Here is a 20,066-nt window from a genome sequence, read left to right on the forward strand (position 1 = left end):
AAAATGCTCAATTAATCTACTAAAGTTGCCTATTATTAATCATGTTATATATCTTAATCTACTACCCAACAAAGTTGTTTACCCACGTGTACTAATAACACCAAACAATATATCTTCACGATATGAACATCAATATCCACTTAATTGAAATAAGATGAGTGAAGCCATTTTTTAAAAACATCATGAGCAACGGTTTTAAAAGTCATGAGCAGATTAGAATATAATAAAAACCATTTTCTTAGCAAAAAATATCACTAAAACATATTGATGTGGGGTCTAGTTTTGAAGCTCTTGTTTGACATGAACGTTATGGTGCAATCAGATTTTGATTTGGACGCTCGATTGTGAGGGCTATGGCTTTTAAAATTTTTAAAATTGCTTACGTGCGCTGATGTCATCCAAAATTCGTTTCTTCCTCTCACATGCCTGTTTTGTTTATTTCTATCCGGTGTCACATGCAAGTGCATCGGAATCCGAGGAAAAACCAATTTCTTTGCTAAGAAAGGAAAAATAGCCCCATAAAACTGGTTCTCTTTCTATGAAGGGTAGGCCGTATAGGTGGACTAAATTACGGCCTGCGGTAAGCTAACTATGTCTTTTTGTAATTACCGGCAAAATTATGTGCTTTCGTCACTCCCACTTTTATCAGACAAACCAAAGTGGAACTTTATTGGGCCCGTGGGCTAGGCCCGAGCTATGTTGAGTAAGCCACCAGATTGGCTTATTGGGCCACAATGACGTATGTTTCTTTTTCCTTGTTTGTGCTGGCCTGGTCTGGCTTTGACTGGTGGGTCAAGAAGGCTCGCTCAGCTGAACAAAACCTCTATCTCAAAAAAAAAAAAACTGAACAAAACCTTTAACCCCTCAAAAAAAAACTGAACAAAACCTTTCAAAAGAAGATCTTGGAGGCTTCAGAAATTCTAGTAATCAATCTCATAAACCAGTTGCAGGATGTCACACACCACGGCTATAATCAAGCAAAAAAGTGTCTGGCCATGGTTTATCAGGAAGTGGTAGCGCGTGTGACTACCATATTTTATCAAGAGATCAACTGAAACATGCAGGATTATTACCAACTAAGAACCCAAATAAACGGTGTGCACGACGAAGGAAAAAATCAAGGAGGAAGACGAACGAGCTGGTCACATCGATCAGGCGAAGGAGATGGAGACGGGGCTCCTCACGGTGTGCCTGTCGGACACCCACTGGAGCGAGCCCTGCACAAACTTGGCGTCCGTGCTCTGCCCCCGCCACACCGACACCGTGAAGTTTAGCACCTGGTTCGCGGCGGTGAACCGCAGCTCGCTCGGCGCGAACTTCACCTGCACGGTGCCCGGCAGGTTCACGCGGGGGTAGTACACCGCCGCCGCCTCGCCGACGTTCTTCACCGCGCGGCTCACCACCACCGGGGTCGTGGGGTTCGTCGTCGCCGGGAGCGTCAGGGAGATGGACGGGTAGTTCAGCATGCGGTCCGGGATCACCGTGGTGCCCGAGCAGTCGACGGAGCGCCGCGCGATCACGGAGACCTCCCGGCTCGTGTACAGGCCGCAGAGGAAGCCGACGTACTCGGCGGGGGCGATGTCGTAGACCAGGCCGGGGTCGATGGCCTTGTCCGGGTTCACCTGCCCGGCGCCTGTGGCGAACAAACTGGCCGGCTCGTGCTGCTCGTCGACTATTGGCTTCCCGGACATGTCGGTGGGGTCGGCGGTGGTCATGATGGCGGACTTGATCGCCGCCGGCGACCAGTCGGGGTGCTTGCTCTTGATCAGCGCCGCGATGCCGCTGAGGTGCGGCGTCGACATGGACGTGCCGGATTCGAAGTTGAAGGTCGGCCGCCGAAACGGCGACGGCAACGACGGAGGGCCGACCTGGAATGGCCACGCCGCGAGCACGCTCACGCCGGGGCCTGTGATGTCGGGCTTCAGGATGCCGGGGTTCTGGACGCTGGGCCCACGCGAGGAGAACGAAGTGATTGCCGGGGCCGGCGACGTGCCAAGGACGGTGCCCCTGAAGATGATCTGCGCCACCGGGCTCGCCGTCGAGTTGATGTACTTCTTGATGTTAACTCCGGCGTCGTAGCTGACGTGCGAGGCTGGGAGGACGTGCGCGTCGGCGATGGTGCTGTACCCGTCGGCGAACTGGTTGGCCAGAATCATGCCGAAGCCACCGGCTCTCTTCACCTCGGCGCCTTTGTCGAGCCTCGCGACGCCGTTGCCACGGTCGCAGAGCACGATCTTGCCCTTGACGTCGAAGCCGTCCAGCGAGCCGTTGCCGCAGAAGTTGGCGTCGGGCGTTGAGCTGGCGCCCGCGTAGACCAACGGGTAGGTGACGGCCGTCGAGATGTTTGGCTGGTAAACGGACTCGCCATCGAACGTGGCGCCGTTCCCGAGGCGCACCTGGGCGACGATCAGGCGGTCCATGGTGCCCGCCGCGACGGTGAGCATCCACGGCGCATCGTTGGACAGCGTGCTGGCACCTGGGCCGTCGTTGCCGGCCGCCATGCTGACGAACACGCCCTTCTCTACGGCGCCGAACGTGCCGATGGCCATGCCGTCGTTGTAGAACGGCACCGTCGGCCCGCCGAGGGACAAGGAGAGAACGTCACAGCCGTCGCCGACGGCCGCGTCGATGCCGGCGAGGATGTCGGCGGTGGTGCACTCGTCACCGCACACCTTATACATGGCGACGTGCGCGCGGGGCGCGATACCTGAGGCGGTGCCGGAGCCCTGGCCAAGAACCTGGGCGCCCGGCACGACCGCTCCCGCCGCGGTGCTCGACGTGTGCGTGCCGTGCCCGTCCTTGTCGAGCGGGGACCGGTCCGACGACTCGAAGGCGCGTGCGCCAATGAGCTTGTTGTTGCACGCCGAGGCGTTGAACTCGCAGCGGCCCTTCCACTTGGCCGGCGGCGGCGGCATGCCATCGCCGCTGAAGGAGGGGTGGAAGGGGTAGACGCCGCTGTCGAGCACGCCGATGATGACGCCCTCGCCGAACCCGGAGGTGTAGTTCCTGCCGCTCTGCGGCAGGTCCAGCCCGAGGAACTGCGGCGTGTGCGTCGTCAGCCGCCTGTACACCTGGTTCGGCACCGCCGCGACGAACCCGGGCATGCCGGACAGCGCGTCCAGCTCCCGCTCCGTCAGCCGAGCGGCGAAGCCGCTCGCGACGTGGTGGTACGAGTGGACGAGCCGCCCCTCCTCCGGGAGGAACGTCCTGTACCACGCCGTCCGGTCGTCGGCCGTGCCGAACACGTGGCTCTCGTGCGGATGCACGTGGACGATGAACGTGCGGAGCTCATCGCCGGCCACCGCCGCCGCGGCGACCGCGACGAGAAGGACGGCCAGCAGCAAGCTTAGCTTGAAGCTTCCCATGGCTGGATTTGCGGCTCTGAGCTAGTGTGCGAGCGTGCATGGCCTTTTAAAAAGACCTAGCTACCTGCCGAAATGCTCCATTGTTGAAAGGTTTCAGGGATTAGATCCGCGTTCCAGTCGCTGTTGGCAAAGCCGCCGCAGAAGGCCGGCATTGTTCTGGCCGTGGCACGGAGCTCTGGAGCCGTGCCAATGTTGGGAGATGTTTGCAAGGACTGGAGGATCGAGTTTACGATGTGGACATGGATCGGGTGCTTGGGAATTGCCGTGTCGTGTTAGGGAGGACGAGGACGCCTGCTCGCGGCTGCCGCCGGGGGTGTCCGTGACAATCACAACCGTACAGAGCTAGATGGCAGCAGGTAAGAGTCCAGGGGTATCATGACTCTTGACCCCGTTCCGCGAGTAAGCATCTAGACCGTATCACAGCTTGTGTCCTGGCATTTCGTCCATTGCAAGGACGAGCGATGGAATCGGTACGGAATTGCATCCGCATTGCAAGACCAAATGGTAGTGTTGTTTTACTGGTTTTGTCGGATAGACCGGTTGGATGGTGGCCGGATCTATGTCTTTGGTACATGTACATATCTTCCAGCTGAAAATTTAGTTTGGTTATTAAATTGGACTGATACCCCTTTCGTATTTTTTTTTGATCTAGATGAATTATTTATGAATTTTGTAGTTTAAATTTGAATATTATTAATTCTCACAAAATACAAAACCATCTTGGAAACCACCCCAAGGTCCAAACTTGCACGGTTTTGACAGTTTGATAGTCTATGTTATCCGGTTTTGTAGTTAAAGGTTGAAATCGGACTTACGCGATAGTTCGAGAGTATAAAGTAGACTTTTCCCTTATATTTATCAAACTCTATCATATCGGTTGTTGCTTAATTTTCCCCAAGTTCTTATATATCTGTTCTCGTTTTTCTTGTGAGGACAATCACCCCCCCCCCCCCCCCCCCCCCCCCCCCCCCCGAGCCTGTTTGGATAGAGGTGGATTAGAGGGGAATGAAGGGGATTGAGTCTAAAATGCACTAATTTCCCCCTTCATTCCCTCCCACTCCACTTCAATCCACTGGTATTCAAACAAGACTTGTGTATATTCTTGCTCTTTAATCGTGTGATTCCTTTTGCTAAAAATAGTGTGTGATATCTTTCGGCCCTAATCGTTTCGTTTGTGTAGAATATCGCTCACTTAATATGGTATGGTAGTAATGTTTTTTAGATTTCTCTTCCAAAAGGACGTGCACACGATCTGTGAATCGGAGTGATTTTCACATAGTATTCATGCACATATGCACAAACAAATTACAACAGCCAGGGTGGACGTGTGGATGAAAATCTACCGGCTCAATATCTTAGAGATATCTATTATCTTATTATTTGGCCAACAAACGGAGCCTCCACGTTTGCTCTCAAGACCTAGAAATTCTCACGTTAATCGGAGAAAAATTAACCTAAAATACCCCTGTGCCTAATTAAAAATCACCCACTAATGCCATTATAAAAAATTAAATATAAAATATCATTTAGCTAAGTATCAGTTTCAAACATATACTATTAATAAAAACTGAAGCTAACAACAATCAATCAAAATAAAACAAAAATAAAAATAAGATTATATGCATAATATTATTAAAGCTCAACAAATGAAATTGTTATTATAGGTAGATCATATTTGAATTGTTTTAACCAACAATAAGACATAATTTACGATAATGAACTTGGTGATGTATGGTAAAAAAATAGTATAATTTTTAAGTAAGGATACAATGACAAGCAATTTTTTTAATTTTCAATACTAGCCGCGCAAATGCGCGGGCTATATGCCTAGTTAATATCCTATAATATTGATGTGAGATTTTCCGTATGTTTTCTATGTTTTTTAAAGGGAAAAGTCTAGTTTACACTATTGAACTATCACAAAAATCTGATTTTTAATCTTAAACTTTAAAATCGGATAAGATAGACCATCCAACTATCGAAACTGGGCAAATTTGACCTTTTAGATGGTTTTGAAGGTGATTTTTCATTTTATGAAAATTAAAAATATTCAAATTTAAACTAAAAATTCATAAGTAATTTATTTTAAATCAAAAAATACGAAATGTGTATCAAAATTTTCCTTAAAATGTAACATATCTATTGGCACTGTACTTGTCATTTATTTGAATCCATTTTTTTATGTTCATAATATTTGATTGCTTGTAGTTATGCCTATTATTTTTAAATAAATGAGATTCAAATAGAGCAATAATAGATAGATTATATATTTTTTTAAAAAAATGATACTAGTTTCATATTTTTCTTTTTTTAAAATGAATTAGTTTTGACTTTTTAGATCTCATTAGATTTTTTAAATTTTTCTTTAAAATACAAAACCATCCTAAGAGCCAAATTTGCCCGGTTTCGATAGTTGAATGGCCTATCTTATCTGATTTTGTAGTTTAAGATTGAAAATTAGACTTTTGCGATAGTTAATGAGTGCAAACCGGACTTTTCCCTTTTTTAAAACAATAGAAATGCACTTGTAGGGTCAGCATTGTGTTTAACTTCTAGCACTCTAGCCAAAATCTACCTGGCCGGCTGGCCGTGTGATCAAGTTTGTCCTTTGTATGACCAAGAGCAAGAAATTGCAGCTCATTTATGCCTTGATTGTGTATTTGCGCAGGAAGTTTGGTACCTGATGCAGGTCTGGTCAAATGGCTTAGTGAAGAAGCCTGTGAGAGGTGTGGACATTGAGACTTGGAGATCAGCAGCGACACGTAGCTGCTCTACTCATTACTCATGTACTCGGCAAGGAACATTGGAAAGAACGGAATAGAAGAGTTTTCAAAGTAAAAACAATGACAGATCCACTTGTTTTCAACTGTATTTTGGAAGAGATGGGTTTGCGGCAAGCAACTTTGAGAGCGCCGAGCACCAGTAGTTCTTATGTTACTCTTGTTTCTCTTTGAGTTTGTGTGCTCCTTGTTTCTCTTTGAGTCTGTCCCCGTTTAGTTAGCAAAATTTTTTGGGCAAAAAAATTTGGCATCTTTTCCAACACTAATCACGAGTATAAAATATAGGTTAATTATAAAACTAATTACACGGATGGACGGAAAATCACGAGGCGAATTTATTAAGCCTAATTAATCATCATTAGAGATTGTTTATTGTAGCACGACATTGTCTAATTATCGCATAACTAGGTTCATTAAATTCGTCTCGCGATTTCACCGGGGGGGTAGAATGGGTTGTTATCTGCATTTAATATTCCTAATTAGTGGTCAAACGTTTGAAGTTACTGTAGCATGTGAAAATTTTGGAAAAGTAACGGGTAGTTTTCTTTTTTTTTAAAACAAACGGGCACGAGATTGTGCATATTTCATTGATAAAGAAGGAGAGTACAGCCGGCTAACCGGAAGTTGTTACATAAGGATTACTCTCTAAGTATGAGTGACTCTAAATCCTTGGCTCCCGCCATAGCCCAAACGGCCGCCTCGTTCTTTATTTTGGAGAGTAGGCCGGGAACTAACGTCTCCTGCTTCCTGAAGACTCTAGCATTTCGCTCACTTGAGATGATGTTAGACCACCATTGCAGAGTGTCCTCACTTGGCCTTCATTGTTGTGGGTGAATGGTGAGTTGTGCTATCCAAGACGTGATTAGGCTCCAGAGTCTTCTAGTGAATCGGCAGTCTACCAGTAGATGAAGTGCGGTTTCCGAGGCGCTCCGGCAGAGAGGGCAGAAGGGGTTGTGCGGCCATCCCCTACGCTGTAGACTGTCTGAAGTCCATACTCGGTTTCGGGTGACCAACCAGGCAAAGAATTTACATTTAGGAGGTGCCCAAGTCTTCCAGAAAGCTTGTGGTTTTTTAACTTTTATATTGCCTAGGAATTGTGTTCTATAAGCAGAGGCCGCTGTGTACATCCCAGTCGACGTGAGTTTCCACTTGATTTGATCCTCCTGGTTTGGAATTAGCTGGGTGTTCCGAAGCATCTCCCAGATCTTGAGCTTGGACATGGCTGAACGTAAGGCCCCCCGCTCGGCGTATGTCACGTATCCAAGTGTTCCGTTCCAGTGCTGCTGCGACAGTTCGATTCTTGGGGCGGCTGATTTTGAAGAGATTTGGCGCTATGTCTTTGGGCATGCGGCCTTGTAGCCATCCTGAGTGCCAGAAGCTCGTCCTCTTGCCATCTCCCAAAGTGATTGTCGTACAAGCAGTGAAGAGAAGGCTGTCGGTGTCATCGCACGGGGTTTTTGTTCCTACCCAAACTTTTCCAAGAGACACCCATTCGTGCCATAGCCACCGCAACCTGAGAGCTCTGGCGAATCTTTCAAAGTTCAGAACACCCAAGCCACCATTTTCTTTGGGCATGGCGCACATTGTCCCGTTGAATTTATATTTTCCTCCTGTGAGTGTGTTGTCGCCTGCCCATAGGAACTTTTTTCTCACTTTGTCGAGATCATCTAGGATTTCCTTGGGCGCTTTCAGGACCGATAGGAGGTATACGGGTAGAGAAGAAAGTACCGATTTTGTCAAGTAGATCCGACCAGCTTGTGTGAGATACCGCCCTTGCCAGCCCGCAAGCTTTGAAGTTGCCTTATCCAGTAGAGGTTGGAAATCCACTTTCCGTAACCTTCTCACCGTGAGAGGAAGCCCCAGATATTTTATGGGGAAGTTGGTGCACTGAACGGGGAAACCGGACAAAGTGTCATCCAAGCTCACAGCCTCGCAACTGATCGGCACAACGCTTGTTTTCAGCAGGTTTGTCGTAAGGCCAGTGACCTCGCCAAAGTTCCTTAGGATAAGCGCCAAATTTGTAATGTCATTGCGGGTTGGTTTAACGAAGATTACCGCATCATCAGCGTACATGGAAATCCTGAAGCGAGCGGTTCTGCCTCTTAACTTGTGTAGCAATTTTAGCTCTGTAGCCTTCATAAGGAGTCGGTGAAGCGGGTCAAAAGCGAGGATGAAGAGTAGTGGGGAGAGAGGGTCCCCCTGTCTCAACCCGCGACCGTGCTGAACTGGTTCGGTTGGCGTTCCGTTGATCAGAATTGTTGAAGTGGAGGTGGAAAGTATTGCAGCGATCCAGTTTGTCCAGCGCTGGGGGAAACCTCTATGCTGCATCAAGGAGAGTAAATAATCCCATCGGACTGAGTCGAAGGCTTTGGAAATGTCGAGCTTCAAAAGCAGCGATGGCGTCCTGTTACGGTGGAAGGTTTGCGCAATGTTCCTGACATAGAGGAAGTTATCATGGATACTTCTTCCTTTGACGAAGGCACTTTGGCACGTGGATATGAGTTCCTGCATTTTCGGTGCGAGTCGGAGGGCAAGGATCTTGCTGACGATTTTCGCGAAGGCATGTATGAGACTGATCGGCCTGAAGTCCGAGGTCGAATCTGCCTCCTTCTTTTTTTGGGATTAGGACGATGTTTGCTTTGTTTAGAAGGTTTAGGTTTGTGCAACGTCCCATGTAGAAGTAATTGATAGCCACTAAAAGGTCATGTTTGATGAGGTTCCAGCACTCTTTAAAGAAACAACCGGTGAACCCATCCGGCCCCGAAACTTTGTCGTGCGGGAGCTGTTTTATAGCCGTCAGAACCTCGTGCTCGGAGAAAGGGTCATCCAGGTCAGCAAGGTTGACCACAGACAGGTCAAGGGCGTCCCAATTGAAGTCTCGTGTACGTGCTGGAGGGTCCGCCATGATAGAGGAGAAGTAGTCATAAATGACCTGTTGTTTCTCTTGGTGTGAAAAAGCCCACCCCTGGCCATTCCGCAGACGTTGGATGAAGTTCTTTTGCCTTCTTGAGTTCTCCTTAAGGTGGAAAATTTTGGTATTTGCATCGCCTTCCCTAAGGTAGGTGACACACGAACTTTGTCGTTTCCTAGCCTTCTCAATTATCGCCCAGCCAAGGATGCGCTTCTTGAGCTTACAACGCAGGCGGTGCTCTGTATCTGTTAACTCTCTAGATTCTTGAGCGATGTCGAGCCTCAGAATGACTTCTTGGCCCATGTGTAGCTTGAGCTTGGCGTCGGAAATTAAAGAATTGCTCCATTTGCGTAGGGCTTTTCCTGTCTCGTGCAGTTTGTGACCGAATCTATGGAATGGCTCCGTATGCGACGTTGGCTGCGCCCAGACACTGGACACGACGTCCTGGAAGCGAGGGAGCTTTGCCCAAAAATTCTCGAACTTGAAAGGTGTTGGCTTGCGGGGACCTTCCTGATGTGCTAAAAGCAAGGGGCAGTGGTCTCAGTGCGACGAGGATAAGGCGTGTAGGGAATGACTCTCAAAAGTTAGGTCCCAGCTCGCATTGCAGAACACCTGGTCTAAGCGGACGAGTGTTGGTCGCCGCCTCTCGTTGCTCCACGTATATTTTCGATTTTGTAGATGTATTTCTTTTAGCTGGCAATGGTTCAACGCAGCCCGGAATCTCCTCATCAGTCGCGGATTGAGATTGTTGTTGTTTTTGTCTCTAGCTCAGAAAATGATGTTGAAATCACCAAGGATGAGCCATTTAGTTCCCGTATGTGGCTTAAGGCGCCTCAAATGCTGCAGGAACGCCTTTTTTGCCGTCGCTCTACATGGACCGTAAACTGTAGAAAACAAGAAGGATTCGGACGCATTTTGCCGCAGTCGTACTATCGCCGACACTGAGAATCGCCCGATAGTGACGTCCGAAAGAGAGACGAACGCGTCACTCCATAGAACTAAAATTCCACCTCTAGTTCCCACCGCCGGCTTGTAGGTGAAGCAATTTTACTTGTAGGCACCTAGGAAGCGTGCGAGGCCGTCATCGATGTGCTGAAGTTTAGTCTCCTGCAAGCAGGCAATATGACAGGTAGTCGCCGCAATTGTCACGTGCACCGCCAAACATCTTGCCGGCATGTTTAGGCCTCGGACATTCCAGCATAATATATCAAAATCATTTTGACTCATGAGGGCCATGAGGAGCTCTTGGGATGTGGTAGTAGGAGCGCAGGGAGCTCAAGTTGGCCCGGGAAAAGAAACTCAACGGTCTCGACAAATAGGTTCTCGCAGCGCAGTGAAGGAACGGTTGTCGGAAGTGCATGAAGTGCAGTACTTTGTTAGTGACCGAAGGTCGCAGCCAGTAGGGCAGTCGTGCAACAGGTACGGGAGGTTCTCTAGTGCCCGAAGATCACAGCCAGCAGGGCACGAAAGCACGAAGTAAAACAAGTTCTTGGACATGATCAACGGCGAAACCAGAAAATATTTGAAGGGGGGGCCAAGAGGCTAAGTCAACATATATTCATTGGATATGGAGAATACAATGATTAGGTGTACTTACAGTTGACACCAAATTTTCATTGTTCATTCATGCAGCCAGGAACCATATTACAAAAGCTAGCTACACTTTACAAAAAGGTGGGTTAGTGAAAACAAACGATTTCATTTTAGTCGAACTTTACGGTTCTTCTTCGCATAGAGATCATCAATAATTGCATTTGTCGTGAACTTAATAGCAATCTCCCTCTCAATATAGATTAACATGCAATCCCTTAGAAATTCATCTTCCATTTTGTTGCGAAGTCTTGTCTTGAGAAGTTTCATTGCTGAAAATGCACGCTCTGTCGTTGCAGTAGAAACAGGTAGAGTAAGAACAAGACGAATCAATCTACAAAAATGACGATGAATGAGAAAGATTAGTACAGATTAGTGCTTCTATTGGATCAAAGGGACCACTGAACTTAAACAAAGTAGAACTGTAGGAGTAGAAATGTAGAATGGATAATACCTATCAATCAAATAATAATCTTCTGCCTTCTTAGTTTCTATAAGTCGCCGACAGAGATCAGATATACTTGTCAAATTCTGAAACTTTGGATTAGTAGGTACATCATGCTCATAATGCCGTAACTGACATCTCAAGGTTCTTCTTTCTTGCTCCGAAAAGTCAGCGGGATAGAGCTTTGAAGCTAGACTGCACACATTATCAATGTTGAATAAACTGAATGAATCCCTAGGATCCAAAGAAGTACACAACATGAGAAGCTCTGTTGCTTGTTCGCTAAACCTGCAATTCAATTCTTGTGCCTGTTGATCAATTACAACTGTAAAAACATCATATCTATAGTGATGCTCAACTGTAGTCTCATTAGCTGCACGAGATCGAATGAAGTCTGCATAGAAGTCTTCCATGTTTGGATAAGCAATTCCATGTTTCATGCAAAAAGATATCACATCACTAATTAGATTGTCCCAACCATGCTCTCTCAAGTTTTGAAGCAACTTCTTTGTGGTGGCGACATCATCCATAGCATTCACAATATCTTGAGACTTGTGCTGTAACTTCTTGCAAAGCAAATCTGTGATTCCCATCAGTTCTTTCATAAGATGCAAAATAAATACAAAGTCAAATGACATCATCAATGTAACAGCACCAGCAGCCTTCCCTCTTACTGTTTGTGAAGTTCCTGGACCTTTAGTATTAGCAATGTCCTTGAGGACCAAGAATGTGGGTTTATACAATTTTATTAGGCTGCACACAGAATCATAATGTGAGCTCCATCTAGTATCACCAGACCGCTTTAAAGTCCCAATTTGATTAGCTCCCCTTCCAGTTTCAAGCTCATTAAGTTCAGCCAAAAGTTCCATTTCAGCTACTTGATTGGCATGAAGGTCATCATTTCTCTTACTAGAAGACACAACAGTATTGACAACAAAAGAAAGATGTTCAAAAAAATTCTGAACCTCAGGTACTTCTTTGGATGCAGCAACCAGAGCCAATTGTAATTGGTGAGCAAAACAATGGACATAGTATGCATAAGGGCAGTCTGCAGCAAATTTTGCTTGTAGTCCATTCCTGTCACACCCTGAAATTTTTGAATTTCAGGATGTGATTAAAATTAAAAATAAAACAACAATTTTCTCAAAATTTTAAAATTTTCTCAACATTTATTTTTCTTCACAGAGAATTTAGTGTAAAAGAAAATAAATATTGGTTGTTTTTCAAATTAAATGATGTTGTTCTTCTGGTGATGCATTCATGTCATATGCATAGTGTTGTTGAGTGTGAAAACCTTTCAAAACGTGTTCTATCATCAAAAAATTCTTCCCGGGAAATTTCCGGATTTTTCTGGATTCTTTTCCCATTTTCCCTAGAGCAAACTCTAATTTTTAGAGGCTCTTCCAAATCTTCTCATGAGCTCCAAATATTTTATTTGAGTTCGTTAGGTCCCAATATATTTCTAGGATTTTTCCTAGAATTTTCGGGCCATTTGGAATATTTTTCGGACTTTAAATATGAATTCTAGATTTTTCTAGAATTGTTTTAATTTCGAAAATAATTAATTCCGAGATTTTAAATGGGCTAAGTCTATCAAAAGTGCATAAATCCCTAATGGACCTCAAGGGCCCATTCATGTGTTCCCTAATGGGCTAAAGGCACGTAAAGCCCATTAGCATGGGAGGGAGGTTTAGTACCACATTGCTAATTGATGTGGGATGGCGAGACTTTTCTCTCTATATATTAAACCAACCTCTCATGGCAACTCCACACAAAAATATAGACTACCCGTAGGGAGGCTCCTTGTTTGGGAATCTCTAAAATAATCTTTTCCCCAGAATCCCACCATCCTCCGCATCCGTGCATCTCCGGTGAAATCCGACGCCACCCCAGTGCTCAGCTCGTTGTCCTCTTCGTCGTGGTGTCTTCCTTCTCGTGAGTCGTCGCCATTTCGCCGTCGACCCCATGCCTTCTTCCTCGACTCCGACGATTTCCTTCTTCTCCGGTGAGCAACTTCCTCCGTCTTTTCTTCCCTCTCTCTCGCTCTGCTCCGCTCGGTCTTGTTCGCCGTCGCCGCCATGCGCCATGCGCCGCCGCGAGCTCCGCTCCGCCCGCTCTAGCTCTGCGCCGCCGCCAGCCCACCCCAATCCACTCCCGCCGTCCGATTTAGATCCAGCAGCCCAGATCTAATATGACCCGAGTCAACTAAACCAAATACCGTTCAACCGTGGTCATTTTTTGCAAATAAACCCCTCCGTTTTTTCAAAATCAACCCTCCGTCCATCGCAGTTCAAAACTATTTCTGTTTTAGTCCAAATCTTTACGGAAAACACCCTGAGCTTTTCCAAAATAGAACCCACCATCCTTAGTGCGTTGTTTTGCAAGCTAGCCCCTGTATCTTAGGTTAAATCTCGTTTTAGTCCCTAGTTTCTTTAGAGCTAGCCCCTGAAAGTTTAAATCTATTGCAAACAAGTCCCTAGAATCTTGTTTTAGCCATATCTTTCACGTTTCAACTCCGTTTTCAGCGATTCTTGCTCTCACGTGATCCTTGTGACGTGTGCAATAGCTTTGTAACCTTTTTATCCTCTGTGAGCACACTTTGTTGTGTCTTACAAATCTTTTCTGTTAGCTCTTAACTCTATAGTTAATCGCGACTAGATCCCTGAAGCATCGTTTATCCCATAGAATCGCCGTTTTAGTTCCGTTTTCCGCGTTTCTTGCGCTCCCATAACCATAGCAGTGAGCCTTATCCTTTAGTACGCTCTTTTAAAGCTTTTCTTTTGTTTTGGTGTATTGTTCTTAGTTGTATCTTGTTGTTTGCTTTGTATGTTTGCCCGATGATTGTTCCGAGTAGAAGGATCGCCGTTCGAAGATTAAAGATCAAGAGTTCCAAGTGAGCAAGAGCTGAAGAACAATAAGAGTAGCTTTTTGTTGGAGAAAGGCAAGTGACCCTAACCATCTTTCTGTCTATGCTTATTTATAAGAGTATTATGATGATTTAATTGGAACATGGAGAACCACCCAAGAAAACAGTACAACCACAATACTATATGGCTCTGGTCTTGGCTGATTAATTAGAGACTCTAGCTTGTGACAATCTTACCGAAAGGGCAAGAGGGGATGCATCGACGGGGTATAGCTCGGTCCTCTTGGGGCAATTGGTATTGTTTAATGGTCTTTTGGCAAGGTACCACCTCATTAGGACAGTGTTATGACCGCTTTGACTTGAAACCTTAGCGGATTGTCATAGGTTAGGGAATTTTTGTAAAGGCCTCGTAGCGTCCCTATGCAATCACACCTCGGAAGTGTGGTATTGTGCCTAGCTAGCACATTGCGTGGTTGGGTTCAAAGTTCTTCAGAACTTTTACGCGAATTGTGGTGAAAGTGTACAACCTCTGCAGAGTTAAAACTAACCGGTTAGCCGTGCTCACGGTCAAGAGCGGATTGGACCCTCACATGATTAATAAATTTAAAGATGGATATAAATCATTTTCTGGTTATTTCTTGTGGCCTTGCTGAGTACCAACCATAAGTGTACTCACCCTTGCATACTTGCTGCTCAGACCGTAATAACAACTGCCCGTAGTTTCCAGAAGACTTCGAGGATTTCTAGGCGTATGTCTCCCAGTCATCTGCCTGTGCTGAAGAAGATTCCGCTGCTACTCTATAGACGTTCATTTATTCGCCTAAGACATTTGGTTTTGTAATAAAGTCTTTAATACTCTCTTTACGCTTGCACTAGTTGTGATATTCACTTTATGTTTAATCATATGTGTGTAAACTGATCCTGGCGCACATATGAGATGCATTCGGTTTTCTTTTAAAAACCGGGTGTGACAGAAGTGGTATCAGAGCTGTATCGACTGTAGGACGTAAGCCTAGGTAGCAATGGTCGTTTTCTAAGGTTTGTTTTGATATAAAATCCATTCATACTTAGTCCTTGACCCCCTCCATTGAATACTCTCACTCCTTAGCTTTTTCTTCTCTCAATCCGCTTTGATAACTAACCTTTCTCGTCTGACCCCTTCTCATTTGCACTTTATTATTTCGCAAATGTTAGACCCTCAATTCTGGTCGGTCTAATTTCCCCTTCTGGATCACTCCTTGATTTTAATTCCTCCTTGATGTATGATTATACAAATTCCATCGTTAAATTTCTTTTAACTTATCTTTCTTGAGCCTATTTTCTTTAATTTTTTTTTACAATGTGCTCAGTTTTCACATTGTGCCTCTTCTTTCCAAAATAATAATAATAACAACAATACCGCTCTGGAATCATCCCTTGATTTTTGATTCCAAAGTATCTTTTCTGATTCAAGAAAAATTAGATGATCCGTGCCATGTATACTAATGCCTGTCCAAGTCATCTGAAGAATAGAGCTGCTAGTTCATCATAAGGAGTCAAGTTGAATTGGAAATAATACCACCTGCTCACCTTCCTGCTCATGTTGAATGGAAAATTCAAAGCACTACCAAAGAATCAAGCTTGAGCCACATGGTGACACTATCACTACTACTGCAATCACGATGGTGAAGCCAACGCTGGACAAGTTGAAGGAGGCACGTGTCATCCATGATGAAGCTGGAAGATATAATCAAGTTTAGGAGTACCCCTTCTAACTCTATTAACAACGTTTAGCATCGTTTTGACTATGTTGACTGGTGGAATTCAGTGTTTGCATGATGATGTTGTCTTTATGACCTTGTCTGTTTCGTTTCTTTGTAATGATTGTCGGTGTATTGTGGGTCTTCTACCTACAATAACATCGGTTGCCTAGATGGGTTCTTATGTACCTCCCACCTCCTTGTTACCTTATATCTTTCTACCTAATCATTTAGAGGATGTCAAGAAAGAAGTTCATGGCAACACTCGTCTACAATGATCAACAAATGAAAGAAACTGAAGACAAGAATGCTCTCTTTCCCTTTTTTGTTACCCCCATGTCTTTCCCCCCTCTACCTTGATTTATTTAAGTTGCGACCACCAAGAGTTGGTGAAAAGGAGGATGATGATCAACCCAAGAACCGAAGCTCCAATAGCCATACACTCGGTTAGACATCATCAGTTGATCCCCTTGCCAAGACGGATGATCAGGATATCTCTGCCAAATGAGAATGTCGTTAGTCTCCAATTCTCATGCCACCACGAGTCGCCAAGATACTAAACCAAGAAAATCATGTTTCTACAACGCAGTGGCTGTCTGAGGATGTATGAAAAGATCTGAACTGTATGGTTGGCTTATCTTCGCCACTTTACTTGAAGGTTATGAGATGTGTTTGTGGACTTGAGAAGTGATACCATATACTCAATGTAATTTTTTTTGAATTTGCAAAGAGGTCCCTGGCCGGGGGATGGGGGGCCTGTCGCCCCCCCGGGCGACAGGGGGTCTCCCACCCTATATAAGCCCTGGCCCCCATTCCGTTCTCATTTGAGTCCAAAAATTGCACAAAAAATTCAGAATAAAAGAGAGGGGTGAGGAGAAGAAAAGCGGCGAAGCTCTGCCGAATTCCGCACTTGTGATCTACCGGTAACTTCCGTATGAATCCGTTGATATTGTATAACAATTTAATTTAATTAGTGGATTAGCTGAATTAGATTTGGTGCTTTAGAACACTCGTTTAGTATTACAATTTTAGTACTATTACAGACTTGTTTTTAAATTAATTATGAATTAGAATAGAATTATGGCAGTACCTTATTGATATTGCAGCATAATGCAATGGCTGCCTCCAATTGTGGCGGATTTTCATGGACCGAAGAAAAATCTAGTATAATACTTGATATCATGACCCATCTTGTTATCAGTAAGAAGTTGGATCTGTTAGCGGATGGTACGATAGAGATGGTGTTGTCCAAAGTAGTAGAGTTTAAAGATTTCACATTATTTCGAGGTATTACAACGCAAGATGTAAAGGGACACCTGCTAGAACGTCGGAAGATATACATGAGAGTATGTGAACTAGGGAATCATCCTAATATTATTGAATTCTTACAAAGTTCTTGTAAGATATGGATGCGGCCAGAGGTGTATGAGATGCACATTAAGGTAACTCTCATTCAGTTCTAATCCTGTCTGTCATTTGGAATCCATATGTTTGAAACAGTAACATTGTTGTTTAATTATATGCTAGGATTACCCCGAGGACACGGAGTTGATTAACAAATCGATACCAAATTTCCGTAAATTAGTATGTATCTTCGGTGGACTTATGCCGCAAACTAGGCGAAGGAGGTGGAGAAGATCTTCGGATGATAGTACTTGGCCTCCACAAGAACAGATGACCGGAGGTTCGTCAAGTCATGCTGCAGTACCTCAAGCACCAAGTTGTGTTAACTTGGATGACGACATGGATGACTTCATGCCCCCCAAACCATGGCCTCCAACACATGATGTTCCTTCCCCTGTACATGAACCTAGATCCAGAAAAGAGAGAAAGGGAAAGGGAAGAGGTTCGTCAAGTCATGCTGCAGCACCTCAAGCACCAACTTGTGTTAACTGGGATGACGACATGGATGACTTTATGCCCCCCAAACCATGGCCTCCAACACATGATGTTCCTCCCCCTGTACATGAACGTAGATCCAGAAAAGAAAGAAAGGGAAAGGCAAAGAGGTTCGTTGAGCCATACTACACCACCTGCAGCACCACCATCTGTCAACTGGGATGACGATCTAGATGATTTCATGCCATGATCTATAACATATGATGTTCATCGGTTCAAGATGTATTCGCATTTAGTATTGTTAATGTTGTATTATGCTTGTATGTATGTCTCGTACCTAACTTGCATTCACTGGACATGTACATAATATCGAGTTTGAATCGTAGTTAGTCCTAATGGAGCATCGAAGCATAAACATACCATCTATCGTATGTAATGGAAAATACGAGTGATCAGAGGCGAACGTTGAAGTGTACAAATAAGCGGTCCACAGCTATCTCATTACAAATAAACATCAGAGATACAAACATCGGATATATCTAACCACCCCTAGGGCGTCGGACCCTCTTAGCCCTCTACTGGGCACATACATGGCCCTCAGAGTAGGTGTGACGATCCGGAGACCTCACCTGTCGCTCAGGACGCAAAAGGGGCTGCAGAGTCTGCTGCTGAGAGATCCCAAATGGTGCTCCTCCTAGCTGTGAATACCCCAAGACATCGGGGTCACCATACGCGCCAGGTGAGTCTGGAGTCAAGCTGTCGAGTTCGTCTAAGGTGAAGCCCTCGTTATCTGGAACGAACGTACTCCTGATTTCGTACGTCTTCTGCGATATGATTGCCAAAATCATGCTCCTTCCACTCTTTTGGCAATGAGTACTGCTCGTCATCAGATGAGCCCTCATATTCTTTCATCTCTATTGTGGTTTAGTCTTCTGCCTCCATCTCGTCCACAATGCTATGTATCCTCTCTCCCTCATCAGCAAGGCCCTGTGGTCCGATGTTTTGGTTCTCTATCTCTTCTGACTCATCTTCTCATCATAGTTGGTCTCTCTTCGAATACTCGGAGTTGCTTGATCTGCACAATGTTGGATTTCATTTTGTGTCTTCTCCCGAATTTGAACAAGAATGGCCAGAGGTCACCCACGCTCTAGAGCTGCTTGCATGTACTTCTGCCAGTCATCAGTGCTGTCTATCATCATCAATTCTCATAAATCACTTTCTACCTCCCAATTAACAAGAGACTGGACGATCATCACATGTGTCAACGGATCAACATGGAACCCACGCTGTAGCCACTTACATATGAAACCAAAACTCCTTTCCAGAGGTTTATCTACCTTATTCAATAATTCGTAAAACTAAGTATGGATTTCAACTACAATATATAAGTATTCATAACTACGTGATGACACTCAAATTCTATACTGCATATGCCAAATTCTATTCTAAATCGTAATTAATTTATAAACACGTCTCTAATAGTACTGCAATTGTAATAATAAACGCGTAGTACTAATTTTCTAAACTAATTTACTACTACGTAACTAAAGTATCATTAAACTCCTACTTAAATGGTTCTACTATAGCACTAATTAAATTAAATTACTCTACAATACCAATGGAAAAATATATAAGTTAAATGTACTAATCTGCAGATCACAAGTGCGAAATCCGGCAGAGCTTCGCCGCTTCCCTTCTCCTCACCCCTCTTTTTTTTTGGATTTTTGGTGGAATTTTTGGGCTCAAATGAGGAGGGAATGAGGGTAGAATGGTTATATAGGAGGGGAAGGGCCGGTCGCCCGAGGGGGGGGGGGCGACAGGCCCCACCTGTCGCCGGAGGGGGGCGACAAGCCCCCTGTCGCGCCTGTGGGTGGGGCCCCCGGTCGCCCGAGGGGGGCGACATGCCCCCCTGTCGCCCGTGGGGGGGCGACAGGCCGCCTTGCACCCACGCGCCCCCGGCCAGGGACCTCGTTGCAAATTTGAAAAAAAAAATTACATTTAGGGCCTGTCGCCCCCATAGGGCGACCGGGGTATATTTTTGAAATTTTTCGAAACGGACATATATTTTTGAAATTTTGATTTTTTTAAATATAAAAAAGAAAAAATCGCCAGATCAGCCAGCCCAGTGTCCAGGGACGGAATTTTTTAAAAATTTTAATCCTTTTTAATCTAAAATTTTAAAAATAACCTAAGTGGATCTAAATTTCCAAGAACTAGCCATTTTGGTCATGCCAAAACTCGTGGCGCGACTCACTGAAGGGTCGCGCTACATGCTTTGGCGCGACCAACCTGCCACGCTGGCAACTCAGCTGACCTAGTAAGGCTGAGTCGCGCCACATGCTTTGGCGTGACTCCTCAGCGAGTTGGGCCATGCGGCGTGGCGTGACTCTTAAAGGAGTCGTGCCATCTGGCGTGGCGCGACTCTTCAGGGAGTCGCGCCGTGTGGCGTGGCGCGACTCATCTTAATAAACCATCACCTCTTCTTCCTCCCTCCCGGCCCTCCCACCCAACTTCTCCATGGCACCGCCCCT

General features: G+C 45.3%; 2 protein-coding genes across 3 annotated transcripts; both read right to left on the minus strand.

Annotated features, from left to right (window-relative positions):
• Positions 1-1,151: 1,151 nt before the first annotated feature.
• On the minus strand, positions 1,152-3,365 carry LOC120680762 (subtilisin-like protease 4). The gene has a single exon (XM_039962287.1). The coding sequence runs from the start codon at positions 3,363-3,365 to the stop codon at positions 1,152-1,154; it is 2,214 nt and encodes a 737-aa protein (XP_039818221.1).
• Positions 3,366-10,595: 7,230 nt separating this feature from the next.
• On the minus strand, positions 10,596-12,161 carry LOC120680763. 2 transcript variants are annotated; one of them, XM_039962289.1, is made up of 3 exons: positions 11,380-12,161; positions 11,101-11,286; positions 10,596-10,980 (listed from the first exon to the last, which is right to left on the minus strand). In XM_039962289.1, the coding sequence occupies exons 1-3, from the start codon at positions 11,958-11,960 to the stop codon at positions 10,755-10,757; spliced, it is 993 nt and encodes a 330-aa protein (XP_039818223.1). In that variant the 5' UTR covers positions 11,961-12,161; the 3' UTR covers positions 10,596-10,754. The 2 variants fall into 2 exon arrangements, with proteins under 2 accessions (XP_039818223.1, XP_039818222.1); XM_039962288.1 differs by having other exon boundaries at positions 11,101-12,161.
• Between the last annotated feature and the right edge of the window lie 7,905 nt (positions 12,162-20,066).

Source organism: Panicum virgatum, chromosome 7N (assembly GCF_016808335.1).
Source record: "Panicum virgatum strain AP13 chromosome 7N, P.virgatum_v5, whole genome shotgun sequence".
Lineage (NCBI taxonomy): Eukaryota > Viridiplantae > Streptophyta > Magnoliopsida > Poales > Poaceae > Panicum > Panicum virgatum.